Here is a 20,246-nt window from a genome sequence, read left to right as displayed (position 1 = left end):
CAGGGGTAATGGCAAAGGGAAGGAAACTGCCAAGAGCAGGGACTCCCCTGGGACCATGCCATCTGTCCCCACGGCCGGACCCCAGGGTAGGGCCTTGGCTGCTGGCTCCTGTTCCTGAACCCCCTTCTCCACTAGCACTAGAGCTTTGTTAGCCAAGCAGGGCCAGGATAGGGGAGGACAGATGACAGGACAGGGCCACGGGTAGGTGGGGCCAGGCGTGGCAGGGAGGGGCAGTCGGGGGCAGGATGTGGTAAGGGAGCAGTGCAGGGCCAGGCCGTGGCGGGGGAGGGTTAGTCGGGGCAGCCGTGGCAGGGAGGGCCAGGCCGTGGCGGGGGAGGGTTAGTCGGGGCAGCCGTGGCAGGGAGGGCCAGGCCGCGGCAGGGGAGGGTTAGTCGGGGCAGCCGTGGCAGGGAGGGCCAGGCCGCGGCGGGGGAGGGTTAGTCGGGGCAGCCGTGGCAGGGAGGGCCAGGCTGCGGCGGGGGAGGGTTAGTCGGGGCAGCCGTGGCAGGGAGGGCCAGGCTGCGGCGGGGGAGGGTTAGTCGGGGCAGCCGTGGCAGGGAGGGCCAGGCTGTGGCGGGGCAGGGACCCTCGGGGGCAGGACGTGGCGGGGCAGGAGCAGTGCGGGGGCAGGCCACGGCAGGGCAGGGACCCTCGGGGGCAGGACGTGGCGGGGCAGGAGCAGTGCGGGGGCAGGCCGTGGCAGGGCAGGGACCCTTGGAGGCAGGACATGGCGGGGCAGGAGCAGTGCGGTGGCAGGCCACGGCAGGGCAGGGACCCTCGGGGGCAGGACGTGGCGGGGCAGGGACCCTCGGGGGCAGGACGTGGCGGGGCAGGGACCCTCGGGGGCAGGCCGTGGCGGGGCAGGGACCCTCGGGGGCAGGACGTGGCGGGGCAGGAGCAGTGCGGGGGCAGGACGTGGCAGGGCAGGAGCAGTGCGGGGGCAGGCCGTGGCAGGGCAGGGACCCTCGGGGGCAGGACGTGGCAGGGCAGGAGCAGTGCGGGGGCAGGCCGTGGCAGGGCAGGGACCCTCGGGGGCAGGACGTGGCGGGGCAGGAGCAGTGCGGGGGCAGGCCGTGGCGGGGCAGGAGCAGTGCGGGGGCAGGCCGTGGCAGGGCAGGGACCCTCGGGGGCAGGCCGTGGCGGGGCAGGAGCAGTGCGGGGGCAGGCCGTGGCGGGGCAGGAGCAGTGCGGGGGCAGGCCGTGGCAGGGCAGGGACCCTCGGGGGCAGGACGTGGCGGGGCAGGAGCAGTGCGGGGGCAGGCCGTGGCAGGGCAGGGACCCTCGGGGGCAGGCCGTGGCAGGGCAGGAGCAGTGCGGGGGCAGGCCGTGGTGGGGCAGGAGCAGTGCGGGGGCAGGCCGTGGCAGGGCAGGGACCCTCGGGGGCAGGCCGTGGCGGGGCAGGAGCAGTGCGGGGGCAGGCCGTGGCGGAGCAGGGACCCTCGGGGGCAGGACGTGGCGGGGCAGGAGCAGTGCGGGGGCAGGCCGTGGCAGGGCAGGGACCCTCGGGGGCAGGACGTGGCGGGGCAGGAGCAGTGCGGGGGCAGGCCGTGGCAGGGCAGGGACCCTCGGGGGCAGGACGTGGCGGGGCAGGAGCAGTGCGGGGGCAGGCCGTGGCGGGGCAGGAGCAGTACGGGGGCAGGCCGTGGCGGGGCAGGGACCCTCGGGGGCAGGACGTGGCAGGGCAGGAGCAGTGCGGGGGCAGGCCGTGGCAGGGCAGGGACCCTCGGGGGCAGGACGTGGCGTGGCAGGAGCAGTACGGGGGCAGGCCGTGGCAGGGCAGGGACCCTCGGGGGCAGGACATGGTGGGGCAGGAGCAGTGCGGGGGCAGGCCGTGGCAGGGCAGGGACCCTCGGGGGCAGGACGTGGCGTGGCAGGAGCAGTACGGGGGCAGGCCGTGGCGGGGCAGGGACCCTCGGGGGCAGGAAGTGGTGGGGCAGGAGCAGTGCGGGGGCAGGCCGTGGCAGGGCAGGGACCCTCGGGGGCAGGACGTGGCGGGGCAGGAGCAGTACGGGGCAGGCCGTGGCAGGGCAGGGACCCTCGGGGGCAGGACGTGGCGGGGCAGGAGCAGTACGGGGGCAGGCCGCGGCAGGGCAGGGACCCTCGGGGGCAGGACGTGGCGGGGCAGGAGCAGTGCGGGGGCAGGCCGTGGCAGGGCAGGGACCCTCGGGGGCAGGACGTGGCGGGGCAGGAGCAGTGCGGGGGCAGGACGTGGCGGGGCAGGGACCCTCGGGGGCAGGACGTGGCGGGGCAGGAGCAGTGCGGGGGCAGGCCGTGGCGGGGCAGGGACCCTCGGGGGCAGGACGTGGCGGGGCAGGAGCAGTGCGGGGGCAGGCCGTGGCGGGGCAGGGACCCTCGGGGGCAGGACGTGGCGGGGCAGGAGCAGTACGGGGGCAGGCCGCGGCAGGGCAGGGACCCTCGGGGGCAGGACGTGGCGGGGCAGGAGCAGTGCGGGGGCAGGCCGTGGCAGGGCAGGGACCCTCGGGGGCAGGACGTGGCGGGGCAGGAGCAGTGCGGGGGCAGGACGTGGCGGGGCAGGGACCCTCGGGGGCAGGACGTGGCGGGGCAGGAGCAGTGCGGGGGCAGGCCGTGGCGGGGCAGGGACCCTCGGGGGCAGGACGTGGCGGGGCAGGAGCAGTGCGGGGGCAGGCCGTGGCGGGGCAGGGACCCTCGGGGGCAGGACGTGGCGGGGCAGGAGCAGTACGGGGGCAGGCCGCGGCAGGGCAGGGACCCTCGGGGGCAGGACGTGGCGGGGCAGGAGCAGTACGGGGGCAGGCCGTGGCAGGGCAGGGACCCTCGGGGGCAGGACGTGGCGGGGCAGGAGCAGTGCGGGGGCAGGCCGTGGCGGGGCAGGGACCCTCGGGGGCAGGACGTGGCGGGGCAGGAGCAGTACGGGGGCAGGACGTGGCGGGGCAGGACGTGGCGGGGCAGGAGCAGTGCGGGGGCAGGCCGTGGCGGGGCAGGGACCCTCGGGGGCAGGACGTGGCGGGGCAGGAGCAGTGCGGGGGCAGGACGTGGCGGGGCAGGGACCCTCGGGGGCAGGACGTGGCGGGGCAGGAGCAGTGCGGGGGCAGGCCGTGGCGGGGCAAGGACCCTCGGGGGCAGGACGTGGCGGGGCAGGAGCAGTACGGGGGCAGGCCGTGGCGGGGCAGGGACCCTCGGGGGCAGGACGTGGCGGGGCAGGAGCAGTACGGGGGCAGGCCATGGCGGGGCAGGGACCCTCGGGGGCAGGACGTGGCGGGGCAGGAGCAGTACGGGGGCAGGCCATGGCGGGGCAGGGACCCTCGGGGGCAGGACGTGGCGGGGCAGGAGCAGTGCGGGGGCAGGCCGTGGCGGGGCAGGGACCCTCGGGGGCAGGACGTGGCGGGGCAGGAGCAGTGCGGGGGCAGGCCGTGGCGGGGCAGGGACCCTCGGGGGCAGGACGTGGCGGGGCAGGAGCAGTACTGGGGCAGGCCGTGGCGGGGCAGGGACCCTCGGGGGCAGGACGTGGCGGGGCAGGAGCAGTACGGGGGCAGGCCGTGGCAGGGCCGGCTCACTGCCGGCACCATGGGGAGGCCCGAGGCCTGGCTCCGCAGTGTAGGCCCCACCGTGGCTGTGCCGCCTGACGAGCCCGCGCCCCACAGGACATCGTGACCATGCAGCTGTGCGCCAACAAGCTGGACAAGAAGGACTTCTTTGGGAAATCCGACCCCTTCCTGGTCTTCTACCGCAGCAATGAGGATGGCACGTACGTCGGGGGCCCACGAGACCGCCCTTGCCTGGGCAGACCCCCTGCCGGGCCGTGGGGCTGCCTGCCTGCAAGGGGGGGGTCTCAGCCCCACTTCTCTGGTGCCTCCTCCAGGTTCACCATTTGCCACAAGACAGAAGTGGTGAAAAACACACTCAACCCAGTATGGCAGCCGTTCTCCATCCCCGTGCGAGCCTTGTGCAACGGGGACTACGACAGGTCAGGAGGCAGCCACACGCCCTCCCCAGCCCTGTCCTGGGGCTGTGTGCCCCTCCCAGCTCAGCAGCACCCAGAGCAGGGCAGCTCTCTGGCCCGGGGCGGGGCCCCAGGGGGAGCGGGGCCCTGGGGGGGGAGGGGAAGAGGAGCAGGGCCCCAGGGCAGGGGGAGTGGGACCCCGGGGGAAGGGAGGGGAAGGGGAGCGGGGCCCTGGGGGAAGGGAGGGGAAGAGGAGCAGGGCCCCAGGGCAGGGGGAGTGGGACCCCGGGGGAAGGGAGGGGAAGGGGAGCGGGGCCCTGGGGGAAGGGAGGGGAAGAGGAGCAGGGCCCCAGGGCAGGGGGAGTGGGACCCCGGGGGAAGGGAGGGGAAGGGGAGCGGGGCCCCGGGGGAAGGGAGGGGAAGAGGAGCAGGGCCCCAGGGCAGGGGGAGTGGGACCCCGGGGGAAGGGAGGGGAAGGGGAGCGGGGCCCCGGGGGAAGGGAGGGGAAGAGGAGCAGGGCCCCAGGGCAGGGGGAGTGGGACCCCGGGGGAAGGGAGGGGAAGGGGAGCGGGGCCCTGGGGGAAGGGAGGGGAAGAGGAGCAGGGCCCCAGGGCAGGGGGAGTGGGACCCCGGGGGAAGGGAGGGGAAGGGGAGCGGGGCCCCGGGGGAAGGGAGGGGAAGAGGAGCAGGGCCCCAGGGCAGGGGGAGTGGGACCCCGGGGGAAGGGAGGGGAAGGGGAGCGGGGCCCCGGGGGAAGGGAGGGGAAGAGGAGCAGGGCCCCAGGGCAGGGGGAGTGGGACCCCGGGGGAAGGGAGGGGAAGGGGAGCGGGGCCCTGGGGGAAGGGAGGGGAAGAGGAGCAGGGCCCCAGGGCAGGGGGAGTGGGACCCCGGGGGAAGGGAGGGGAAGGGGAGCGGGGCCCTGGGGGAAGGGAGGGGAAGGGGAGCGGGGCCCCGAGGGAGGCCCCCGGGGGGGAGGGGAACCAAGGGGCCGGAGAGCAGAGGGGGGAGCAGGGGCTACGCCCCATGGGGCACGCTACCCGGGTGCCTTTGCGTTGCAGGACGGTGAAGGTGGACGTGTGCGACTGGGACCGGGATGGAAGGTGAGGCTGGGCCGTGAGGAGCCCGCAGGCATGTCCCCAGGCCCCCCCCTTCCCCGGCCAGGGCCTGCTGTGGCCATAGCCCCCTGGCTCGCCCGGGGCTGGCCCTGCGTCTGCCAAGCCCTGGGGGGGCCAGTCTGTCTGTCCAGAGCGCGCAGGAGCGGCCCTGCCCCTGCCCCTTCTGGTGCCCCTGGCCCTGCCCCCTCCTGCCCCTGGCCCTGCCCCCGCCCCCCCTACCCCTGCCCCTTCTGGTGCCCCTGCTCCTGGCCCTGCCCCCTCCTGCCCCTGGCCCTGCCCCCGCCCCCCCTACCCCTGCCCCTGCTCCTGGCCCACCCCCGGGAGGGGAGGGATCTGGCGGCTGCCTCCTGGGTTCTGCCCCACGGCAGGCTGACGCTGACCCACGCCTCGTGCGCGTTCTCTGCCCCACAGCCATGATTTCATCGGGGAGTTTGCCACCAGCTACCGGGAGCTGTCGCGTGCTCAGAGCCAGTTCACGGTGTACGAGGTGAGGCCCTGGGGCCGGGGGCCCCGCTCAGAGCGACGGGCCAGGGCGAGCTGCTTGCAGACAGGCCAGCTCGCTGCCCCGCGGGGACGCTCCCCGAGGCCCCACCCAGCCAGACAAGCAGCGCCCAGGCCCATACGTTCCTCAGGCCCGCCGGGGGGGGGAACGCGCCTGAGGAGCAGCCAGACAAGCAGCGCCCAGGCCCATACGTTCCTCAGGCCCGCCGGGGGGGGAACGCGCCCTGGGGAGCAGCCAGACAAGCAGCGCCCAGGCCCATACGTTCCTCAGGCCCGCCGGGGGGGGGAACGCGCCTGAGGAGCAGCCAGACAAGCAGCGCCCAGGCCCATACGTTCCTCAGGCCCGCCGGGGGGGGGAACGCGCCTGAGGAGCAGCCAGACAAGCAGCGCCCAGGCCCATACGTTCCTCAGGCCCGCCGGGGGGGGGAACGCGCCTGAGGAGCAGCCAGACAAGCAGCGGCCAGGCCCATACGTTCCTCAGGCCCGCCGGGGGGGGGATGTGCCCTGAGGAGCAGCCAGACAAGCAGCGCCCAGGCCCATACGTTCCTCAGGCCCGCAGGGGGGGGGAACGCGCCTGAGGAGCAGCCAGACAAGCAGCGCCCAGGCCCATACGTTCCTCAGGCCCGCAGGGGGGGGACGCGCCCTGGGGAGCAGCCAGACAAGCAGCGCCCAGGCTCATACGTTCCTCAGGCCCGCAGGGGGGGGGAACGCGCCTGAGGAGCAGCCAGACAAGCAGCGCCCAGGCTAATATGTTCCTCAGGCCCGCAGGGGGGGGACGCGCCCTGGGGAGCAGCCAGACAAGCAGCGCCCAGGCCCACACGTTCCTCAGGCCCGCCGGGGGGGGAACGCGCCTGAGGAGCAGCCAGACAAGCAGCGCCCAGGCCCATACGTTCCTCAGGCCCGCCGGGGGGGGAATGTGCCCTGGAGAGCAGCCAGACAAGCAGCGCCCAGGCCCATACGTTCCTCAGGCCCGCAGGGGGGGGAACGCGCCTGAGGAGCAGCCAGACAAGCAGCGCCCAGGCCCATACGTTCCTCAGGCCCGCCGGGGGGGGACGCGCCCTGGGGAGCAGCCAGACAAGCAGCGCCCAGGCCCATACGTTCCTCAGGCCCGCCGGGGGGGGGAACGCGCCCTGGGGAGCAGCCAGACAAGCAGCGCCCAGGCCCATACGTTCCTCAGGCCCGCCGGGGGGGGACGCGCGCTGGGGAGCAGCCAGACAAGCAGCGCCCAGGCCCATACGTTCCTCAGGCCCGCCGGGGGGGGGAACGCGCCTGAGGAGCAGCCAGACAAGCAGCGCCCAGGCTCATACGTTCCTCAGGCCCGCCGGGGGGGGGGGAACGCGCCCTGGGGAGCAGCCAGACAAGCAGCGCCCAGGCCCATACGTTCCTCAGGCCCGCAGGGGGGGGACGCGCCCTGGGGAGCAGCCAGACAAGCAGCGCCCAGGCTCATACGTTCCTCAGGCCCGCCGGGGGGGGGAACGCGCCCTGGGGAGCAGCCAGACAAGCAGCGCCCAGGCCCATACGTTCCTCAGGCCCGCAGGGGGGGGACGCGCCCTGGGGAGCAGCCAGACAAGCAGCGCCCAGGCCCATACGTTCCTCAGGCCCGCCGGGGGGGGAACGCGCCTGAGGAGCAGCCAGACAAGCAGCGCCCAGGCCCATACGTTCCTCAGGCCCGCCGGGGGGGGGAACGCGCCCTGGGGAGCAGCCAGACAAGCAGCGCCCAGGCCCATACGTTCCTCAGGCCCGCCGGGGGGGGAACGCGCCCTGGGGAGCAGCCAGACAAGCAGCGCCCAGGCCCATACGTTCCTCAGGCCCGCCGGGGGGGGAACGCGCCCTGGGGAGCAGCCAGACAAGCAGCGCCCAGGCCCATACGTTCCTCAGGCCTGCCGGGGGGGGGAACGCGCCCTGGGGAGCAGCCAGACAAGCAGCGCCCAGGCCCATACGTTTCTCAGGCCCGCCGGGGGGGGAACGCGCCCTGGGGAGCAGCCAGACAAGCAGCGCCCAGGCCCATACGTTCCTCAGGCCCGCCGGGGGGGGAACGCGCCCTGGGGAGCAGCCAGACAAGCAGCGCCCAGGCCCATACGTTCCTCAGGCCCGCCGGGGGGGGAACGCGCCCTGGGGAGCAGCCAGACAAGCAGCGCCCAGGCCCATACGTTCCTCAGGCCCGCCGGGGGGGGAACGCGCCTGAGGAGCAGCCAGACAAGCAGCGCCCAGGCCCATACGTTCCTCAGGCCCGCCGGGGGGGGGAACGCGCCCTGGGGAGCAGCCAGACAAGCAGCGCCCAGGCCCATACGTTCCTTAGGCCCGCCAGGGGGGGAACGCGCCCTGGGGAGCAGCCAGACAAGCAGCGCCCAGGCCCATACGTTCCTCAGGCCCGCCGGGGGGGGAACGCGCCCTGGGGAGCAGCCAGACAAGCAGCGGCCAGGCCCATACGTTCCTCAGGCCCGCCGGGGGGGGAACGCGCCCTGGGGAGCAGCCAGACAAGCAGCGCCCAGGCCCATACGTTCCTCAGGCCCGCGGGGGGGGGAATGTGCCCTGGAGAGCAGCCAGACAAGCAGCGCCCAGGCCCATACGTTCCTCAGGCCCGCAGGGAGGGGGAACGCGCCTGAGGAGCAGCCAGACAAGCAGCGCCCAGGCCCATACGTTCCTCAGGCCCGCCGGGGGGGGACGCGCCCTGGGGAGCAGCCAGACAAGCAGCGCCCAGGCCCATACGTTCCTCAGGCCCGCCGGGGGGGGGAACGCACCTGAGGAGCAGCCAGACAAGCAGCGCCCAGGCCCATACGTTCCTCAGGCCCGCCGGGGGGGGGGAACGCGCCCTGGGGAGCAGCCAGACAAGCAGCGCCCAGGCCCATACGTTCCTCAGGCCCGCCGGGGGGGGGAACGCGCCCTGGGGAGCAGCCAGACAAGCAGCGGCCAGGCCCATACGTTCCTCAGGCCCGCCGGGGGGGGGGGAACGCGCCCTGGGGAGCAGCCAGACAAGCAGCGCCCAGGCCCATACGTTCCTCAGGCCCGCCGGGGGGGAACGCGCCCTGGGGAGCAGCCAGACAAGCAGCGCCCAGGCCCATACGTTCCTCAGGCCCGCCGGGGGGGAACGCGCCCTGGGGAGCAGCCAGACAAGCAGCGCCCAGGCCCATACGTTCCTCAGGCCCGCCGGGGGGGGGAACGCGCCCTGGGGAGCAGCCAGACAAGCAGCGCCCAGGCCCATACGTTCCTTAGGCCCGCCGGGGGGGGGAACGCGCCCTGGGGAGCAGCCAGACAAGCAGCGCCCAGGCCCATACGTTCCTCAGGCCCGCCGGGGGGGGGAACGCGCCCTGGGGAGCAGCCAGAGAAGCAGCGCCCAGGCTCATACGTTCCTCAGGCCCGCCGGGGGGGAACGCGCCCTGGGGAGCAGCCAGACAAGCAGCGCCCAGGCCCATACGTTCCTCAGGCCTGCCGGGGGGGGGAACGCGCCCTGGGGAGCAGCCAGACAAGCAGCGCCCAGGCCCATACGTTCCTCAGTCCCGCCGGGGGGGGGAACGCGCCCTGGGGAGCAGCCAGACAAGCAGCGCCCAGGCCCATACGTTCCTTAGGCCCGCCGGGGGGGGGAACGCGCCCTGGGGAGCAGCCAGACAAGCAGCGCCCAGGCCCATACGTTCCTCAGGCCCGCCGGGGGGGGAACGCGCCCTGGGGAGCAGCCAGAGAAGCAGCGCCCAGGCTCATACGTTCCTCAGGCCCGCCGGGGGGGGAACGCGCCCTGGGGAGCAGCCAGACAAGCAGCGCCCAGGCCCATACGTTCCTCAGGCCCGCCGGGGGGGGGGGACGCGCCCTGGGGAGCAGCCAGACAAGCAGCGCCCAGGCCCATACGATTCTCAGGCCCGCCGGGGGGGGACGCGCCCTGGGGAGCAGCCAGACAAGCAGCGCCCAGGCCCATACGTTCCTCAGGCCCGCCGGGGGGGGAACGCGCCCTGGGGAGCAGCCAGACAAGCAGCGCCCAGGCCCATACGTTCCTCAGGCCCGCCGCGGGGGGGGAACGCGCCCTGGGGAGCAGCCAGACAAGCAGCGCCCAGGCCCATACGTTCCTCAGGCCCGCCGGGGGGGGGAACGTGCCCTGGGGAGCAGCCAGACAAGCAGTGCCCAGGCCCATACGTTCCTCAGGCCCGCCGGGGGGGGGACGCGCCCTGGGGAGCAGCCAGACAAGCAGCGCCCAGGCCCATACATTCCTCAGGCCCGCCGGGGGGGGAGCGCGCCCTGGGGAGCAGCCAGACAAGCAGCGCCCAGGCCCATACGTTCCTTAGGCCCGCCGGGGGGGGGAACGCGCCCTGGGGAGCAGCCAGACAAGCAGCGCCCAGGCCCATACGTTCCTCAGGCCCGCCGGGGGGGGAACGCGCCCTGGGGAGCAGCCAGACAAGCAGCGCCCAGGCTCATACGTTCCTCATGCCCGCCGGGGGGGGGAACGCGCCTGAGGAGCAGCCAGACAAGCAGCGCCCAGGCCCATACGTTCCTTAGGCCCGCCGGGGGGGGGAACGCGCCCTGGGGAGCAGCCAGACAAGCAGCGCCCAGGCCCATACGTTCCTCAGGCCCGCCGGGGGGGGAACGCGCCCTGGGGAGCAGCCAGACAAGCAGCGCCCAGGCTCATACGTTCCTCAGGCCCGCCCGGGGGGGGAACGCGCCCTGGGGAGCAGCCAGACAAGCAGCACCCAGGCCCATACGTTCCTCAGGCCCGCCGGGGGGGGACGCGCCCTGGGGAGCAGCCAGACAAGCAGCGCCCAGGCCCATACGTTCCTCAGGCCCGCCGGGGGGGGGAACGTGCCCTGGGGAGCAGCCAGACAAGCAGCGCCCAGGCCCATACGTTCCTTAGGCCCGCCCGGGGGGGGAACGCGCCCTGGGGAGCAGCCAGACAAGCAGCGCCCAGGCCCATACGTTCCTCAGGCCCGCCGCGGGGGGGAACGCGCCCTGGGGAGCAGCCAGACAAGCAGCGCCCAGGCCCATACGTTCCTCAGGCCCGCCGGGGGGGGGAACGCGCCCTGGGGAGCAGCCAGACAAGCAGCGCCCAGGCCCATACGATTCTCAGGCCCGCCGGGGGGGTCCAACGCACCCCGGTGCCGGCTGGCGGCAGGATGGACCACCCCGCTGGCAGGCCAAGTGGGTGGTGCTGGGCCCTGCTCCACTCGTAGCAAGTCTGCCAAGGCTGAGCCGGAGGGTCTGCGGGGGCCCAGTTGGGGGGGCAGGAAAGTGGGTTCAGTGCAGCTGGGGCCACCCACGCGCCAGTGTCCTGGGAATGTTCCTTGCGGGACCGGACTGGCAGCTGCTGGGGGGTCACAGGCCCCGCCTGGGCTCATGGCACCATCGTCCCCAGCAAAGCAGCAGTACCCGGCAGCCGCTCCCGCGCTGGCGCTGGCACCAGGGCTGTGGCAACGGCACCACAGGGGCTGCCCCCCACTCAATAGGGACCATCACCGCTCGGGGGCACAAGGACTCTCCCGGGGGCCCCTGGGGCACGAGGACTCTCCCGGGGGGGGCCTGGGGCACGAGGACTCTCCTGGGGGGGTCTGGGGCACGAGGACTCTCCCTGGGGCACGAGGACCCTCTCCGGGGGAGGCCCTGGAGCATGAGAACTTTCTCCAGGGGGGCCCTGGGGTGCAAGGACTCTCCCTGGGGCACGAGGACTCTCCTGGGGGGGGGCCTGGGGCACGAGGACTCTCCCGGGGGCCCCTGGGGCACGAGGACTCTCCTCGGGGCCCCTGGGGCACGAGGACTCTCCCGGGGGCCCCTGGGGCACGAGGACTCTCCCGGGGGGGCCTGGGGCACGAGGACTCTCCTGGGGGCCCCTGGGGCATGAGGACTCTCCCGGGGGGGCCTGGGGCACGAGGACTCTCTCGGGGGACCCTGGGGCACGAGGACTCTCCTGGGGGGCCCTGGGGCACGAGGACTCTCCCGGGGGGGCCTGGGGCACGAGGACTCTCCTGGGGGGGTTCTGGGGCACGAGTACTCTCCCGGGGGCCCCTGGGGCACGAGGACTCTCCTGGGGGGCCTGGGGCACGAGGACTCTCCCGGGGGGGGCCTGGGGCACGAGGACTCTCCCGGGGGGGCCTGGGGCACAAGGACTCTCCCGGGGGGGCCTGGGGCACAAGGACTCTCCTGGGGGGGTTCTGGGGCATGAGGACTCTCCCGGGGGCCCCTGGGGCACGAGGACTCTCCCGGGGGGGGCCTGGGGCACGAGGACTCTCCTGGGGGGGCCTGGGGCACGAGGACTCTCCCGGGGGCCCCTGGGGCACGAGGACTCTCCCGGGGGGGGGCCTGGGGCACGAGGACTCTCCCGGGGGGCGCCTGGGGCACGAGGACTCTCCTGGGGGGGCCTGGGGCACGAGGACTCTCCCGGGGTGGCCTGGGGCACGAGGACTCTCCTGGGGGGGTTCTGGGGCACGAGGACTCTCCCGGGGGCCCCTGGGGCACGAGGACTCTCCCGGGGGGGCCTGGGGCACGAGGACTCTCCCGGGGGCCCCTGGGGCACGAGGAGTCTCCCGGGGGGGGGACTATGGGGCTGGCAGGCGCTTGCCAGGATGGGCGGCTCTCACAAGGGGCTCACTTGTGCGGAGTCGGCTGCAGCCTTCAGCTCCAGACGAGATGCTGGGCTGGGCGGTGGAGCCCGCAGGCCGGCCGGGGACTGGCAGCCCAGGGCGCAGAGTTCTCGGGAAGGCCCAGGGAGCCTGGCGGCACTTGGGGTGCACTGGGGGGGATGCCAGGGGCACCGCTGGGAGGGGCAAATCAGGGCAAATGGCTCAGCCCCAGAAGTCAACCCTATGGGGCATCAGACCAGCTGCCCCGAGCACATCGACTGCCCCCCCGGCCAGCAAGGACCCCTCAGCAAATCCCCTCGACACCCCAGTGCTCCCTGTGCCCCCCCAGCCCCCTCACACAGGGGAGAGGTTATAACCCATCCCCCACCTCCCCTCACACACCCCAGTGCTCCCTGTGCCCCCCCAGCCCCCTCACACAGGGGAGAGGTGATAACCCATCCCCCACCTCCCCTCGACACCCCAGTGCTCCCTGTGCCCCCCAGCCCCCCTCACACAGGGGAGAGGTTATAACCCATCCCCCACCTCCCCTCAACACCCCAGTGCTCCCTGTGCCCCCCACGCCCCCTTACACAGGGGAGAGGTGATAACCCATCCCCCACCTCCCCTCAGACACCCCAGTGCTCCCTGTGCCCCCCCAGCCCCTCCTACACAGGGGAGAGGTGATAACCCATCCCCCACCTCCCCTCAGACACCCCAGTGCTCCCTGCACCTCCCCAGCCCCCCTTACACAGGGGAGAGGTTATAACCCATCCCCCCCAGGCTGCCCCAGCCCAGGGCAGTCTGTCGCTCGGGTCCCAGCACAGCGCTGGCCGGGCCCGTGCGTTAGTCTCTGCAACGGCGTATTGGGGAGCCCCCGGCCCTGCACCCCGACTGCAGCTCGCTGAGACTCCCCAGCCAGTCGCTAGGGAGGGGCTATTGTCTCCTCCCTGCCTGGGCACGGTCCCACCGGCCCCCGCGACGTGAGCGCCCGGAGCATCCGCCTTCCACAGCCCCGGGCCGCTCGCTGCGAGACTCGGGCCCGCCCGGAACCGGGGTGCCCCATATTTCGTAGGTTTCCATTAAATCCAGTAACGTCACGTCCCCAGCAGGACTCCGAGGCAGGCAGGGACGGAAACGTTGCTGAGTGTGTCACGGGTGCCCGTCCTGGGCCCTGATGCTGCAGCGGGGGGGGGGGGAGGGAGGGGCGCTGACCCACAGACAAATCAGTCGGGGGCCAGTGAAAAACCAAACAGCAACCCTCCCCGTCGGACAAGGAGAACGAGGTCCCCTCCCGTCACACCTGAGTCTAGGGGGGCCCAGGCTAGTAGGTGGGGCTGGAGCATCGGCACAGGCTCTCCAGTGCTGGGAGGGGCCTGAGCCTGGGGGGGCCGCATCCAGCCCTGGGCCTGAGGGTTCCTCCCCCCCCACACAGGCTCCAAGCTAATGCTCCCAGTATGGACGGCGTACTGGGTTGGTGAGGTTCCTCATGCCAGTAACAGCAGAACTGGCCCCTTTTAGGGTGTGTCTAGTTGGAACTGGGGTGGTGGCATAGACATGCCCTGCAGCCTCCGGGCACAGCCTGCTTAGAGCAAGCATGGGGCATTTAGCCATGAAGCACTATGGTTCTATGCCTCAGTTTCTCTTTCTACACGGCCTGGGGGGACTATTGAAGGGGGAGGGGGCTCTCAGGAAGGGGGCGGGGCTGGTGGCATGGGAACGGGAATGGGAGGGGTCAGCAATAGCTGGGGGCTCACTGCCTTTGTGGTCCCTGGACTATGCTCTGCTCTGGCAGGTGTTAAATCCAAAGAAGAAATGCAAGAAGAAGAAATACATCAACTCCGGAACGGTGAGTGAATATCCCAGCGGCCCAGCCAGCAGCCTGTCTGCCCACAGCGGCCAGGGCCAGGGGCCCCCAAGGGAATCATCCAGTGAGCCCTCCCCTCGCCCAGTCCAGCCACTGACACACACAGGCCAGGACACCCTCCCTGCCCAGCCTGGCTAATGCATGGAGGATAGCCACGATGAGCCCAGCCTCCAGGCATTTATAGAGCTCGTTTTTGAACCCTGTGAAAGTCCTAGTCTTCACCACATCCTCTGGCGAGGAGTTCCACAGGTTAACACTGCACTGAGTGGAGAAAAGCTTCCTTTGGTTTGTTCTAAACCTGCTGCCTGTTAATGTCATTGGGTGACCCCTAGTTCTTGTGTGATGGGAACAAGTAAGAGCTGCTGGAGTCTCTAAGTGAATGTGCCTCCCTCCAGTGCCCCGGGCTTCCTCTCTGCCCCTTTTCCACTGCACACTGCCCTCTTGATGATGCACCCCCTGGGTCCCCCCCCCGCCCGGTCCTGCAGCCTCTGTCTGTCCGGGGGCAGGAGCGGGGTATCGGGGGGGTGGAGCAGGGTTTCCATAGGGCGGGCGGGGGGAGATGGGTCGGGGCGCTGTCCTCAGGGTGCCTCTGACGTCCTCACGGTCACAGCCTGCCTGGGGGTGGCTCTGTCCTGGGGAGGGGAGGGGAGGGGAGGGCAGCCCCGTGTTGGGGGGCCGGCTCAGGGGCGCTGACTCTCTATGGCAGGTGACCCTTCTTTCCTTCGCGGTGGAGTCCGAGTTCACCTTCGTCGATTACATCCGCGGCGGGTGAGTGGACGGGCCCAGCAGTTCTGTTCAGTGCCCCTGCAGACCCCAGCCCTTTGGGGCTTCCCCCAGCCCATGCCCCCATGCAATATGGGCTGCAGATGCTTCCCTGACCCCACGGCCCTGGCCTTGCCCCCAGGAGCTGGGTGAGGAAACAGGGCTGGAGGATGAGAGCAGCAGGAGCAGGGCTAGGGGAGGGCAGTGGAGCGGGGCTGGGGGAGGGGAGCCGGGGGGCAGTGGAGGGGGCTGGGGGAGGGGAGGGGAGCCGGGAGGCAGTGGAGCGGGGGGGGGGAGGAGAGCCGCGGGGCTGGGGGAGGGGAGCCGGGGGGCAGTGGAGGGGGCTGGGGGAGGGGAGCCGGGGGGCAGTGGAGGGGGCTGGGGGAGGGGAGCCGGGGGGCAGTGGAGCGGGGCTGGGGGAGGGGAGCCGGGGGGCAGTGGAGGGGGCTGGGGGAGGGGAGCCGGGGGGCACTGGAGGGGGCTGGGGGAGGGGAGCCGGGGGGCAGTGGAGCGGGGCTGGGGGAGGGGAGCCGGGGGGCAGTGGAGCGGGGCTGGGGGAGGGGAGCCGGGGGGCAGTGGAGGGGGTTGGGGGAGGGGAGCCGGGGGGCAGTGGAGGGGGCTGGGGGAGGGGAGCCGGGGGGCAGTGGAGGGGGCTGGGGGAGGGGAGCCGGGGGGCAGTGGAGCGGGGCTGGGGGAGGGGAGCCGGGGGGCAGTGGAGGGGGCTGGGGGAGGGGAGCCGGGGGGCAGTGGAGCGGGGCTGGGGGAGGGGAGCCGGGGGGCAGTGGAGGGGGTTGGGGGAGGGGAGCCGGGGGGCAGTGGAGGGGGCTGGGGGAGGGGAGCCGGGGGGCACTGGAGGGGGCTGGGGAGGAGAGCCGGGGGGCACTGGAGGGGGCTGGTGGAGGGGAGCCGGGGGGCAGTGGAAGGGGTTGGGGGAGGGGAGCCGGGGGGCAGTGGAGGGGGCTGGGGGAGGGGAGCCGGGGGGCACTGGAGGGGGCTGGGGGAGGGGAGCCGGGGGGCAGTGGAGCGGGGCTGGGGGAGGGGAGCCGGGGGGCAGTGGAGGGGGCTGGGGGAGGGGAGCCGGGGGGCACTGGAGGGGGCTGGGGGAGGGGAGCCGGGGGGCAGTGGAGCGGGGCTGGGGGAGGGGAGCCGGGGGGCAGTGGAGCGGGGCTGGGGGAGGGGAGCCGGGGGGCAGTGGAGGGGGTTGGGGGAGGGGAGCCGGGGGGCAGTGGAGGGGGCTGGGGGAGGGGAGCCGGGGGGCAGTGGAGCGGGGCTGGGGGAGGGGAGCCGGGGGGCAGTGGAGGGGGCTGGGGGAGGGGAGCCGGGGGGCAGTGGAGCGGGGCTGGGGGAGGGGAGCCGGGGGGCAGTGGAGGGGGTTGGGGGAGGGGAGCCGGGGGGCAGTGGAGGGGGCTGGGGGAGGGGAGCCGGGGGGCACTGGAGGGGGCTGGGGAGGAGAGCCGGGGGGCACTGGAGGGGGCTGGGGGAGGGGAGCCGGGGGGCAGTGGAGGGGGCTGGGGGAGGGGAGCCGGGGGGCACTGGAGGGGGCTGGGGAGGAGAGCCGGGGGGCACTGGAGGGGGCTGGGGGAGGGGAGCCGGGGGGCAGTGGAGGGGGTTGGGGGAGGGGAGCCGGGGGGCACTGGAGGGGGCTGGGGGAGGGGAGCCGGGGGGCAGTGGAAGGGGTTGGGGGAGGGGAGCCGGGGGGCAGTGGAGGGGGCTGGGGGAGGGGAGCCGGGGGGCACTGGAGGGGGCTGGGGGAGGGGAGCCGGGGGGCAGTGGAGGGGGCTGGGGGAGGGGAGCCGGGGGGCACTGGAGGGGGCTGGGGGAGGGGAGCCGGGGGGCACTGGAGCTCTCACTTTTGCCCCTCTGGCCCTGCAGCACTCAGCTGAATTTCACAGTCGCCATCGATTTCACGGCCTCCAACGGTGAGTGTCACGTGCACTCAGGGCAGCTCAGCCCTGGGTTGCCCCAGTTCCTTCCCCTCCACCACTTCTGGTGAGGGCCCAGAGGTCTCACCCCACCCCCAAGCCAGGGATCCACCCCCTAGATGCTGGGGGACAAGCCACAGGACTCCAGGAGCCAGAGAGGCCAGGTGATGGGGGTCATGTGAGGGGAGAGGGACCTGGGTAGGATGAGCCAGAGGGCAGCGGATAGATGTGGGTGAGGCTAGGTGGGTGAACAGTGCTGGGGGGCGGGGATCAGGAGACCTGGGGTGAGATGGGGCAGGGATGAGGGGCCCTGGGGAAGGGCAAGCAAGGGTGCTGGGGCGGGGCAAGGGCTCTGGGGTAGGGGTGGGGGACCCTGGGGTGGAGTGGGAGTGGTGGGCCCTGGGGGGCAGGGATCAGGGGCCCTGGGGCGGGCGAAGGGCCTGGGGCGAGGTGGGGGTGGGGAACCCTGGAGTGAGATGGGGCAGGGGACCCTGGGGCAGGGGCGGGCGAGGCGCTCGGAGGTGGGCGGGGGCCCGGGGCGGGCGAGGCGCTCGGAGGTGGGCGGGGGCCCCGGGGCGGGCGAGGCGCTCGGAGGCGCTCGGAGGCGGGCGGGGGCCCCGGGGCGGGCGAGGCGCTCAGAGGCGCTCGGAGGCAGGCGGGGGCCCCGGGGCGGGCGAGGCGCTCGGAGGCGGGCGGGGGCCCCGGGGCGGGCGAGGCGCTCGGAGGCGCTCGGAGGCGGGCGGGGGCCCCGGGGCGGGCGAGGCGCTCGGAGGCAGGCGGGGGCCCCGGGGCGGGCGAGGCGCTCGGAGGCGGGCGGGGGCCCCGGGGCGGGCGAGGCGCTCGGAGGCAGGCGGGGGCCGGGGCGGGCGGGGAGGCGCTCGGAGGCAGGCGGGGGCCCCGGGGTGGGCGAGGCGCTCGGAGGCGCTCGGAGGCGGGCGGGGGCCCCGGGGCGGGCGAGGCGCTCGGAGGCGCTTGGAGGCGGGCGGGGGGCCCCGGGGCGGGCGAGGCGCTCGGAGGCGGGCGGGGGCCCCGGGGCGGGCGAGGCGCTCGGAGGCAGGCGGGGGCCCCGGGGCGGGCGAGGCGCTCGGAGGCGCTCGGAGGCGGGCGGGGGCCCCGGGGCGGGCGAGGCGCTCGGAGGCGCTCGGAGGCGGGCGGGGGCCCCGGGGCGGGCGAGGCGCTCGGAGGCAGGCGGGGGCCCCGGGGCGGGCGAGGCGCTCGGAGGCGCTCGGAGGCGGGCGGGGGCCCCGGGGCGGGCGAGGCGCTCGGAGGCAGGCGGGGGCCCCGGGGCGGGCGAGGCGCTCGGAGGCGCTCGGAGGCGGGCGGGGGCCCCGGGGTGGGCGAGGCGCTCGGAGGCGCTCGGAGGCGGGCGGGGGCCCCGGGGCGGGCGAGGCACTCGGAGGCGGGCGGGGGCCCCGGGGCGGGCGAGGCACTCGGAGGCGGGCGGGGGCCCCGGGGCGGGCGAGGCGCTCGGAGGCGCTCGGAGGCGGGCGGGGGCCCCGGGGCGGGCGAGGCGCTCGGAGGCGGGCGGGGGCCCCGGGGCGGGCGAGGCACTCGGAGGCGGGCGGGGGCCCCGGGGCGGGCGAGGCGCTCGGAGGCGGGCGGGGGCCCCGGGGCGGGCGAGGCGCTCGGAGGCGCCCAGTGGCAGGCCCCAGGCTGAGGCGGCTCCGCGTCCCGGCAGGCGTCCCGTCCCAGCCCAGCTCCCTGCACTACGCCAGCCCGTTCCAGCTGAGCGCCTACGCGCTGGCGCTGAAGGCCGTGGGCGAGGTCATCCAGGACTACGACAGCGACCGGCTCTTCCCCGCCTACGGCTTCGGCGCCAAGGTCCCGCCTGACGGGCGCGTTTCCCACCAGTTCCCCCTGGTAGGCAGCAGCCCCGCGCCCGGTGCCCTTGCCCGGCTCCCCATAGCCAGCCGGCGGGCGCTGGGGGCAGCGCAAAGGGCAGGCCAGGCCGGCTGATCTGGGGAGCCTCCGGCTGCCCGGCGCTGAGCCCGCCTGCCCCGCTGTCTGCCCCCCAGAACAGCAACACGGAGAACCCGAGCTGCCTGGGGATCGAGGGCGTCTTGGAGTCCTACGTCCAGAGCCTGCGCACCGTGCAGCTCTACGGGCCGACCAACTTTGCCCCCATCATCAACCTGGTGGCCCGGTGAGTGGGGCCCGCTCAGAGTGCAGGGCTTGGCGCTGGCCATGGGGCGGAGTAGGGGGGCTCGGGGCTTGGCTCTGGCCGTGGGGCGGAGTGGGGCGGCTCGGGGCTTGGCGCTGGCCGTGGGGCGGAGTGGGGGGGCCCAGGGCTTGGCTCTGGCCGTGGGGCGGAGTGGAGCGGCTCGGGGCTTGGCTCTGGCTGTGGGGCGGAGTGGGGCGGGTCAGGACTTGGCGCTGGCCGTGGGGGCGTAGTGGGGCGGCTCAGGGCTTGACGCTGGCCGTGGGGCGGAGTGGGGCAGCTCAGGGCTTGGCTCTGGCCGTGGGGCGGCTCAGGGCTTGGTGCTGGTCGTGGGGCGGAGTGGGGCGGCTCGGGGCTTGGCGCTGACCGTGGGGCGGAGTGGGGGGGCTCAGGGCTTGGCGCTGGCCGTGGGGCAGAGTGGGGCGGCTCGGGGCTTGCTCTGGCCGTGGGGCGGAGTGGGGCGGCTCAGGACTTGGCGCTGGCCGTGGGGCGGAGTGGGGGGGCTCGGGGCTTGGCGCTGGCCGTGGGGCAGAGTGGGGCGGCTCGGGGCTTGCTCTGGCCGTGGGGCGGAGTGGGGCGGCTCAGGACTTGGCGCTGGCCGTGGGGCGGAGTGGGGGGGCTCGGGGCTTGGCGCTGGCCGTGGGGCAGAGTGGGGCGGCTCGGGGCTTGCTCTGGCCGTGGGGCGGAGTGGGGTGGCTCAGGACTTGGCGCTGGCCGTGGGGCGGAGTGGAGGGGCTCGGGGCTTGGCGCTGGCCGTGGGGCAGAGTGGGGCGGCTCGGGGCTTGGCTCTGGCCATGGGGCGGAGTGGGGCGGCTCGGGGCTTGGCGCTGGTCGTGGGGCGGAGTGGGGCGGCTCGGGGCTTGGCGCTGGCCGTGGGGCGGAGTGGGGGGGCTCGGGGCTTGGCGCTGGCCGTGGGGCGGAGTGGGGCGGCTCGGGGCTTGGCGCTGGCCGTGGGGCGGAGTGGGGGGGCTCGGGGCTTGGCGCTGGCCGTGGGGCGGAGTGGGGCGGCTCGGGGCTTGGCGCTGGCCGTGGGGCGGAGTGGGGGGGCTCGGGGCTTGGCTCTGGCCATGGGGCGGAGTGGGGGGGCTCGGGGCTTGGCGCTGGCCGTGGGGCGGAGTGGGGGGGCTCGGGGCTTGGCGCTGGCCGTGGGGCAGGAGGGCAGTTTGGAGCCCAGCAGCTCGTGGCATGGCCTGGGCCCGGGGGGCCAGGCCTGGGTAGGGGGGGTGTAGGGAAGGGTGGCGACGCGCCGGTACCCGGCCGACGTGGCAGCTCCCTGCCCTGTGATTGGCCAGCTCGGCGGCCGGGGCGGCGGACGGTTCTCAGTACCACGTGCTGCTCATCCTGACCGACGGCGTCATCTCCGACATGCTGCAGACCAAGGAGGCCGTGGTCCACGTGAGTGGGGGGGGCCGTGGTCCACGTGAGTGGGGGGGGCCGTGGGCCCCCACTGCCCCCAGCTCCCTGGCACGGCC

General features: G+C 74.7%; 1 protein-coding gene across 4 annotated transcripts in view; it reads left to right on the top strand.

Moving 5' to 3' along the window:
* CPNE9 (copine family member 9) overlaps nucleotides 1-20,246 on the top strand; it is an 80,488-nt gene that overhangs the window by 34,195 nt on the left and 26,047 nt on the right. For all 4 annotated transcript variants that reach the window (XM_089781340.1, XM_089781341.1, XM_089781343.1 and 1 more), the window contains 10 exons: nucleotides 3,621-3,724; nucleotides 3,839-3,943; nucleotides 4,978-5,019; nucleotides 5,446-5,521; nucleotides 13,861-13,914; nucleotides 14,639-14,700; nucleotides 16,567-16,613; nucleotides 18,295-18,476; nucleotides 18,632-18,759; nucleotides 20,067-20,169. In XM_089781340.1, coding sequence (XP_089637466.1) covers nucleotides 3,621-3,724; nucleotides 3,839-3,943; nucleotides 4,978-5,019; nucleotides 5,446-5,521; nucleotides 13,861-13,914; nucleotides 14,639-14,700; nucleotides 16,567-16,613; nucleotides 18,295-18,476; nucleotides 18,632-18,759; nucleotides 20,067-20,169 — 903 coding nt within the window. The remainder of the gene's footprint in view (nucleotides 1-3,620; nucleotides 3,725-3,838; nucleotides 3,944-4,977; nucleotides 5,020-5,445; nucleotides 5,522-13,860; nucleotides 13,915-14,638; nucleotides 14,701-16,566; nucleotides 16,614-18,294; nucleotides 18,477-18,631; nucleotides 18,760-20,066; nucleotides 20,170-20,246) is intronic.

The sequence above is a fragment of the Pelodiscus sinensis genome, chromosome 11, assembly GCF_052426305.1.
Source record: "Pelodiscus sinensis isolate ZL-2025 chromosome 11, ASM5242630v1, whole genome shotgun sequence".
In the NCBI taxonomy this organism is placed as follows: Eukaryota; Metazoa; Chordata; order Testudines; family Trionychidae; genus Pelodiscus; species Pelodiscus sinensis.
This window is presented reverse-complemented; position numbering and strand designations above follow the sequence as displayed.